Source organism: Sceloporus undulatus, chromosome 2 (genome assembly GCF_019175285.1).
Source record: "Sceloporus undulatus isolate JIND9_A2432 ecotype Alabama chromosome 2, SceUnd_v1.1, whole genome shotgun sequence".
NCBI classification, from domain to species: Eukaryota; Metazoa; Chordata; class Lepidosauria; order Squamata; family Phrynosomatidae; genus Sceloporus; species Sceloporus undulatus.
Window position 1 is genome coordinate 181,574,523 of NC_056523.1, and position 9,973 is coordinate 181,584,495.

The following is a 9,973-nucleotide window of genomic DNA, read 5'->3' on the forward strand; positions in this document are numbered from 1 at the left end:
TATTATTATTATTATTCTAAATCTGAATTCTACTCTTCCTAAGTAGCTGAGGATCTCACCTATATACAATGCTTACCTGTAAACTATGGCTGTGTCTACTCCAAAGGCACCTACAATCAGATCTGCAGGAGAGAGAAAAAAGGAGAGAAACAGCTAAGTACTGGAAATCTCACTGCAACAGTTTGATACCACTTCCAATGATTTTTTTTAAAAAAAATTATAATATAGCTAAATGTCACATTTTGGGGCCTTTTTTGTTTGGCGCGGGACCAACCTTTATATTGTATTTGGACATCATTAAAATTATTGTATATAGCTGTATACAGATATTTAGCTATTAGAGTTAATGGCAAATCATTTTACTGGTCCTCTGTATTTTAAGAGTTCACAGTGTCTTCCTCCATCATATCCAGCTTTAACTAAAGGTGGCATGGATTGAACCAGGGCCCTTATGCATACAAAGTTTGTACTCAACCAAGTAAGTTGTGCTCATTCCACACTAGACATGCAATCTTTACTGCTTCACATATCATCCTCACCTGGGTAGCCATTTTTATCCAGGTCTTTGGCTCCACGCAGGGCAAACCCAAAGAAGTCAGGAGTCTGGCCAGGAGGCCAGTGGCCCTGCAATACCTGTGAAGGCTTAGGGTTCAGCCCATCATGCTGGCCATTATACACATAGACCACCCCTTGTTGGGCCTTGCCACCAAATGTTGCTGCAACTGCTACATCTGCAAGAAAATACACTAGAGTCAGTATTTGTCTGTAAGCTTATTGCTATGCAAAGTCCTGAAGAGACCAAGAATGAGCAAGAGACTGAGTCAAAGGAAATAGTAGGAAAGGCCAACTATCACCTGTAGTAGCTCATTATGCAAGCATGGGAGGGACACCAACAGAGAAATGAAAGAGTATTCCCCAGTTAAAGAGCATTCTATTCAAATTTTCATGGGCCACCAAAGGTTTGTTAAGGTACTTCACACATAACATAAAACCATGTATTTTATACAATATTTTTAATAATTTTGTGTGTGAAACAAATTTTGTGAGCATAGAACCATCCAAAAGCAAAGGTGGCACTCAGCCACCATTGAAAAAAGTTTTGGTTTTAGGAGTATTTTGGATTATAGAATGCTGTATAAGGAAGACTCAACCTGTAGCACCTTGCTGCTCATTGTCTTGAACAACTGATATTCAAAGGTACAATATCTGTGCTACTTGAAGTAATATATAATCATCACAATTGGTTTCATAAAGTTACATCCAAGGTACAGAAGCCTCTCAAGGTGGCATAATGGTCCCAAATATGCGTGTATATGTGCATAGTGTTGTTTAGACCTTTAATAGTTATGCCACCCTTACATAAAACTGTTTGCTCCAACCATTACCTTCATCTATCTATCTTTGCACAGTTTCAAGAATTGGATTCTGGGAAAATTAGGCCACTTGCCATTAGTTCTCCAACTGAAAATCACATATCCTCTCTCCTCACCTTTCCTAAACTTCCATGCCCAGAAGTCTGCTTCCATGTCTGCTATGGAAGGTTTAACACCAGACTGATAGTTTCTCCATATCTATATATGGAAATGCACGTCAGCTTCTTAGTTTAAGGTTTTTTTTGCTGTTTTCTCTTTTGTTGTTGTTCCTAGCAACTTTGGAAACCTCTCATGAAACTTCTCACGAGAGAATGAGGTGGAGAAACCAGGTTTGCTTTCAGACAAGGCTTTTTTGTGGTGCCTTTGCCCTGAATGTCCTAAGAATTTTAGAGGGATTCCAGACTACATTGTCCATTTTGTATCCCAAAGCTTCTCCCCTCTGTTTTCTTCTCACAGAACATCTGTTCAGGAAGGGAAGACAGAATAGCTGTACAATGCTTTTTAAATGGTAGTATCCTGTGAGTTTCTGCAAATTCCACCAAACTGAGCCAAGGCAGAGATAATCCTACAAGTGTGATGGGAGGAATATCAACCAGCAGATGGCACCAGAATCACATGCAGGACTTCACTACTCTGCTACTTTTAATGAGGTGAAACTCTCCTACTTATAAAAATGTTGTCCCTAACTGCATGCTGATGTGGATTCAGAATCCCAACTTTGCCCATAAATAAGCACAGGAAGGGGAGGGGGAAAAGTCACTCCTTAGTGTTCAATGCGTCTGTAATTTCTGTGATTTTCACCGAGCATAGTTGTTGAAAGAATAAGTAACCCATGTTATCTTGAGTATGCATGCTATGTCTAGAGCGGGGTGCCTCAGACCTAGCAGCCAAAAACAAACCCATTCTTTCTAATAGTCCAACCCGCTACCCATTCTACATTTTTTGCTGAAGGAAATCTGACCCCAGCATGCTCTGGTCTGATCCCAGACCCATTTGTTGATTACTTTGTTAGACTATTTCAAAAGGACCTCTGAGGCAGGATTGCTTTCCCTAGGATGCTGGATTCCATATAACCTCAGCCCCAGCCAGCCTAGACAAGGCGAAGCACAATGGGAGTTGTAGTTCAGCAACGTCTGGAGAACTACAGGCTCCGAGACCTGCTCTAAAGTAATGCTAAAGCAGCAACAGTGGGATGTAGGTAGATCTGCCTAGAAAGCACAGTAGACCACCTGACCTGAGAGCTTTGGTACCTTTAACAGTTCAAATAAAAGACAATTTCTGCAGGTACAATTTGCAACATTGCTGGGATTTACTGATATGCTGGTTTGAAAAACTCTATTTCTCCTCTCTACAATTGTTTTAAAAGAAATGTAAATCTATGTGTTGGAATAATTGTTGTTATTGTGTGCCCTCATCATTTCCGATTTATGCCAGCCCAAAGGCAAATGTATCATGGGGCTTTCTTGGCAATATTTTTCTAGAGGGAGTTTGTCTTTGCCTTCCCTTGAGAGGCTGAGTGTGGTTGTGAGGGAGTTGCTGCTTTCAACTTGTTTCCTTTCAGAACAGCAAAGAATATATGAATATATGACTGAAATTTGTTTCCAATTGTTACATATTGACCAGAGAGGCAAATCGTTCCAAAAGAAGTTGGATTCTCACTCTAATCACCCCTAGCCAGCAAGGCTGACTGTCAGGGATGTAGACCAACAACTTCTGTATTGGCAGAGGTTCTTCAACAATGTCACAAAACAAAACACTGTATGTCAGCTATGAAAAGTTTGGAAACCCTATTTGAAAGGGAAAAGAATTTGACATTGTGAAATAAGAGAAGGCTAGAATTAATGAACTGTTTGGTAAATCTGCCCACTCACAATGAAAAGCATTTAATAACAACAACAGAATGAAATTGTTCTAAAAGGACATTTATATTTTGCAAGAAAACTACTGGGAACTTGTTCACTCATTTGTGTGCGTACATGCATCTACATTAATATGTCTGCAGACATTCCATATCTTTGCTCACAGAGACACCTTCCCAGTCACAAATATTCTCTTCTCTATCCCCCTTGCCATAAACTGCCCATCAAATTTCCATACCATTGTAGCCATCCTGGTTGAGATCCCCTAGAGGGGCAATAGCACTGCCAAAGCGGCCAAACTCTTGGTGACCAGTAAGTGCGGCTGATGCATGAGACTCCATGCCATATAGCTTTTGCAGGTAAATGTAGACTCGGCCCACCTCCTGCACACGGCCATCTTCCGTTTTCTCCATAAACAAGGGGGGCACCAATCAGTAAGTCATCTAAGCTGCATGGCAGGGGAGAAGGGGAATATAGTAAGAGGAGAAATTGCCAACTCTCTAGAGTTGAAAGATACACAGCTCATGACTGGGTTTCAGAAAGCATTGTGAAATCGGCTGGAAGTGTGACCGAAACAGCGTCTGGTCAAACAAAGCCCCTTGCCAACCCACTCACTCGGTCTTGTCCTGATCAGGGGCCTATTCACACTACAAGATTATGATGCTTGATTCCCATTTTAATTACCTTTGTTCTAACCTTGGGAATGCTGGGGCTGGCAGTCGAAGCAGGGGCATTTAGAATTCCACATGAGATAGTGTGGTATAGGGGTTTGAGTGTTGGGTTAGGAGTAGGAGAGACCACGGTTCAAATTCTCTCTTGAGCTATGAAAACCCACTGAGTGACCTTGGGAAAGTCACACTCTCTCAAGTTTCAGGGAAGGCAATTGCAAATCCTCTTTGAACAAATCTTGGCAAGAAAATCCCATGATAGGTACACCTTAGGATCACCAGAAGTTGGAAATGACTTGAAGGCTCACAATGAGATATACGGTATTTGAAATCCTCAGCTAGAGGACTTCTCTAGTGCCACAACAAACTGCAAACCCCAGGATTCAATAGAATACAGCTGCAGAGTTATCATGCTAAAACTTTGTAGTGTGTTATAGTCTCAGAGCCTGTAAACACTTTTGGGAAGCATTACAACACTTAAGAATTCTCTAGCCAGGGCTGAACCAAAATAGAAAAGCAGTACTGTACAGACTTTAGGACCAGAACATGGCAAAGTTAAATTTTGGAACGTAATTCCCAAAATCTCTAGGGAATTCTAGAAATTGTAGTGTAATAATTAACTTTTCCAGGCTCTGGTCCTGAGCTTCTCATTAGGAGTGCATAACTTTCCCTCTACTGTTCAGCCTACACAAATCTAATTTGACACCTCATGAAAGTCTCTCCAAAACTGGTCCCGTTACCAAATGTTCCCCTTTTTCTACAAGTGAGAAGGCTTGCTTGCATGCCCTCCCCCACCATCTTTGCTAATGACTGGGTTTGCCTTTCTCGACACTCACCCATCATTGTTGATGTCAGTGGCAGCCACAGCATATCCAAAATAAGCAGCCATCTGTTGAAGGGAAAAAAATCACAGGCAAGAAAGTTAGCATGGGTTAAGCAGTCTGAAACCATGAAAGAATGGCCAGGATGGTGTTCTTGATCTCTTTAAAGCCATTCAATTTCATTTCCCTGAGAGCCACTCCCCACATGCTTGGTGGCCTTCATGAAAACCAGCTGACCAAGAGCAGTTCTGAGGCTTTACTCAGTCTGGTTCTATCCACCCATTTTAGGCAATAACCTCCATCACTGATGCCTACTGGCAATGCTGCCCACATCTGGCAGGAGTTTTAGTCCAAAAAAGGGTGGAGAATGCTGCTCTTGGACATGTCACAAACTTTGGGTCTTCCAGATGCTTGGGATCACAATTCTTACAGTCCCTTGCACTGGCCAAACTGGGTGGGATTTCTAGGCGTTGAAGTCCCTAGCATCTGGAAGGCCAAAGGAGTCATCCTGCTAGGTGAAAGAGCCTGTGTTGGGCTGCCAACTTCCTCAGATCCAAATTTGCTATTACTGTTCTTGGACTTAGATTCTAACCAGATTTTTAATGACTGGGAGTGGTCTTCCCCTCTTCCCGCTGCTTCTGCACAGCCAACAGAAAAGCAAGGTAGATGTGTTCTAGACTAAAAATAAATTTGATATTTTGCAGCAATAAAAGCAAATATTATGCCAGGAAAAGCAGGACTTCCAACCTGAATAAATTAAGCACAGGGTGGGAGAGATGGCACAATTCCTTTTACTTAGACTAGTTTATTTTGAGTTTACCAGTAATAGGATGAATCATATTAATCAGCCACATCTCTGGCTTTTGAAACATCAGCAGGCATTTGCTCACACATTCTTCAATCATATCTTTGAAGTCATTTGGCTTACAATAGCTTTTAACTTGTTTGGGGCCCTTAGTAGTTTAAATGAAAGCTCAGAATCCCAGGGAACAAGACTCATCATCCAGCACCACATTCTGTGCACCTGCTATGCTATGCTGAATCATTCATAGACACAGTCTATGGCCCTAAAAAGTTGAAAGCTAATTCATGGGGAAAGGAAACATTATAAGGAAGCATGTAGCTTCTTGACAATCATAATATACTTCCTTTTTCTTGTACTCCACTGCTTACTTGGGGAGGGGGGGAACCAACTCCTAAGACAGATATGGGCTGTAGAACATCAGGAGAAGACAACTTATTATGGCTTGAAATAGTGGTTCCCAAATTTTGGTTCTCTGGGCATTTTGGGCTTCACCCCTTAGAATTCCTGACTACTGAGCAAATTGGCTAAGTCTTCTGGGAGTTAAAAGTCCAAAATACCTGGAGGACCAAAATTTGGAAACCACTAGTTTGGTGCATTTGGGCTTTTATCAGTGGTAGATAGGCCTGTCCCACCTCTTGCAATGAATCCCTCTTCATGGCTTTGATGCAGACAATGTAGATACACACCTGTTCTCCAGAAAAGTTGAACAACGGCCGAATATCACTCCCATTTAGAATTGTGACCTGAAGAGAAAAAAGAAAAGAAAACAGACACAACAGATCAGCCAAGATCTCCCACAGAGACCTTCAATCTCCTACAGAATCACAAATCAGGAAACCCAACTCTTCATAGGAACAGAAGGAAAATCTAGGAACCTGTACTTGAGAGTACAGCCCTGCAGTTTCTGCTCTAAAAACACCTGTCTGGGGCTGAGCATAAAATTCATGAGTCCTGGTTATAATTCCCTATAATCCCTGTCTTTTTATTTTTCAAGAAATATTTTGTTCAAATTACCATCACTTGAAATGCCTCTAACAACTAGGACATTTTTCTCCCTCTATGCAATCAGGGATGGCCAGAGGCTTACATGTAATTTTATGCTGTTTTTAGCTGATTTTAAATTTTAGTGCAATTTTTTAATAAATGTTTTTATCTGTGAGCTGCCTTGGGCCCCTCCTGGGAGAGAGGTGCCATAGAAATGAAACATACAATAAATAAATTACGTATCACTGATATAGAAAATCCACTTTGGGCTTCATTCCACCGTTTAAAGGCACTAAGCAAGGTACTGGACCTCTTTTGAAGACAAGAGTCAGCATTTTGAATAGTTCCTCTGAAGTCTGGAATAAAATCAAGAGTGGGATAACCCCACCACGACTCATAGGCAATTCCTTGTTTACACAGTTACCTCTCTCACAGTTAAGAGTCACAAAAACTCAAAAACAGTTTTCAGTTTTTGTGAGTCATCTCCAGGCAGGAGACCAAAATTCTCCAGTTTTGTTGGGCTCTGCTCCAGGTGAGGGAAAAGGCTATGTACAAATCTCCAGCTCACCTAGTAGAGAAGCAGCATGTTACAGTTTGCAAGCTTCAATTGATCTATTGCTGCAACTTGCAGACTCTCCAGAAGGCCTATGCATTTACTTAGTTGGCTTTCTCCTTTTCTCCCAGTCACTGGGACATCAGGGCTCACTCTCTGCTTAGCATCCACCTTAATGTGCTTGACATCAACAGGGACTTTTCTCAGTGTCAAGTTTTGGCCTGGAAATTTCAGGACCTGGGATGATTCTGAGCTGGCAACCCTACTCATATAAGGTAGATTGGAAATGGTTTTGGGGGGAAAGTTTTCCATTTTAACTCAGGACCTCCCTCCGCATTTCCTCTTCTGAGCTACATTACCAAACCAGGAACATAAAAATAAATGTCTTTCACCATCCAGCTTAATAGTGCCTCTTGGATGGGTTCTCCTGGATCGCTAAGATGTTCCATTTTAATTTACATTGTAAGCCGCTTTAAGTCAAATTTGGGAGGAAAGCAGGATAAAAATCAAATAAATAAATAATAAATACAAATAAATAAGTGAGCTTTTCAGAAGGAGTTTGGTAGTGATCTTTTTAAAAAAAACAACTTAGGAGCACAATGCTGTTAGGACATCTAATTAAAAAAAACAATTTTAAGCTGCTCTGATAGCCTTTAGGGCTGAAGAGTAGGGTATAAATACCATAATAAAGCCTCTCAGGCTTTTCCATGGGCTACCAAGCAGGTCACGGCAAGTTCACATTGTAAAAGGATGTACCAAGAGGAAGAAAAGCCATGTCACATGCTAGCGGCAGTGAAAATCTCATCCCTCAAGTAACCATCACGGGTTTGTTCTTGGCCATAGTCAAATGGCCTGGGGGAAATCAGTTTTGTTCCAGTTTTGACCTCTTTGTTTTCCTCCTCCTTAAAAATGCATTGGTTACTGTAGTAACCACAGTGTCAACAATACATGTGCAGCTCAGAAATGTCAGATTCATAGTGGGTGGGGAAAAGATAATGTTTTAGTATGACTGGGTGAGGCAATGTCTTACTTAGTTTACAAAAAATGGATGTCCAGGCCATCTCATTCACCCTGTGTCAGGAACAGCTACAACTATGGAGGCTCATGAAAGCAAAAGAAGAGGCAGAAAGAGCCAGTGCTTTCAAGGGGATCTCCATCTCTTTTTACAATCCAGGCGAAAAAGTCTTCCTATATCTTGATGTTCTCTTTCATGCATATAGGAATGGGAAATCCAAAGGTGTCACTTCCAGTAACTGACACCATGGTGCATCCACACGTCCGCACGACGAAGAGACTCAGGCTGCTTCTTCCTGGCAGTAAATCATTGGCGTGTTAACTACATGGCCCCGCCAATGATCCTGAAGAGAAAGAAGCTGCCCCTTTCTCCTCTGTAGGGCCGGGGTGTCAGGGGCATGAAGCCCCAAGATACCCTTTTCTGGGCCATGAAGAAGTGGCATTTTGCTTCTGCTTCTCCATGGCCTGGAAAAATGCTGGATTGGGGCCGCAGGGCTGCCAGTGAGGCTGCGCTGGCCCCAATCCAGTGCAAAAAGGGGTGGATGCAGACCGCCCCTTTGGGGGTCATCTGTACCGCCCAAACTTACAAGGAATATAAGAGAGAGAAACAAAATGCACACAAAAAAGGGAGGAATGGGGAAGAAAGACACAGGTATAGCTCTTACATATCCGTAGGTCAGATTTCCTTTGGGAACACCAGCTACAAAATCTGCAAAGAAGACAAGAAAAGAATGTTCAGCAACAGCAGCAATTGGGCTTAAATATTGCTGCCAGCACACTGCAAACATTAGAGAATTGGGGAGCACAAAACCTTTTTATAGTCTTTGTTGGGGGAAAAGGACACATACCTATGGTCAGCCCCTTACACATACAATATATGACCATAAAGAAACTATTATCTTGTTGGTCAATGACCAAATAAATTTATTTATTTATATATATATATATATATATATATATATATATATATATATATAAAAAGAAATTATTGTCAATGGTACATGGTTGGTAATTTCATGTTGTTTATCTACTACTACTACTACATACCATGACCCCAATCTCTCCCTCATTGCCTCCAACTGCACCCTCATTTTGCATTCTAGCATTCCTTTCACATTCCCTCTGACCAAAACAGGTACAAAAAAAAATTGAAATTCATTTATAAAACCATAGTCTTCTAAAAGCAACATACAACATTTGTAAGTCCAATGTCTTATAACTCATTCTAAATGCAGGGAATTTATCCTTTTCTCGGGCAAGGTATATACATCACCTCTTGGCCCTCCAAAAGGTACATATAAACCAACCCCGTCACTATCATTAGTCATCATTAAGCCTATTAGTACCTTCAGTGGAATCACCGCTGAATTCACCTACAGCCACAGAGTAACCTAGGAAGAAAATGGAAAGGATACGATGATACACCTGCTGGGAGATCTACTGTACTGTTATTTACTCGCATGCTTTGCACACACTAGGTTGTCATAGGTCTCACAAAATTAACTGGTTAGCAATCTGACCACAGACTGGATGTCCCTATGGATGTCCCAATGTAGATCCAGTAGGAACATCCTTCCCAATGTAGGAACTGAAATAGGTCACTATGTGCTTATGGTTCTCTTAAAAATTCAGGGCACATTATCACTTTGGCCAGGAAATGTTACTCTAAGAGCTTGTTCCCACTAGGGGATACACCGCGTTCTGAATCGATTTCAATAGGCAGCGTGCCCATTAGGATTCGGTTTAAATCTAGAACAGTTCTAGACCAACCCGGAATCGTTCCCACTAGAAATCGAATCCAGAAGCGGGTTAAAATTCAAATCCGCGTTTTCCTCATTTAACGCGTGTTAAAAAAACACTAGGGTCCTGCCTAGTGTTTTCCCCTTGATTCGCGTT

At 41.4% G+C, this 9,973-nt stretch overlaps 1 protein-coding gene across 1 annotated transcript in view; it reads right to left on the reverse strand.

The window, feature by feature from the left end:
• The window catches only part of ITGA5 (integrin subunit alpha 5), a 96,213-nt gene that overhangs the window by 32,346 nt on the left and 53,894 nt on the right, over positions 1-9,973 (reverse strand). Inside the window, 8 exon segments of the mRNA XM_042449767.1 lie at positions 77-122; positions 540-731; positions 3,471-3,654; positions 3,656-3,680; positions 4,737-4,789; positions 6,213-6,269; positions 8,743-8,786; positions 9,424-9,468. Of these exon segments, the coding sequence (XP_042305701.1) occupies positions 77-122; positions 540-731; positions 3,471-3,654; positions 3,656-3,680; positions 4,737-4,789; positions 6,213-6,269; positions 8,743-8,786; positions 9,424-9,468 (646 nt within the window).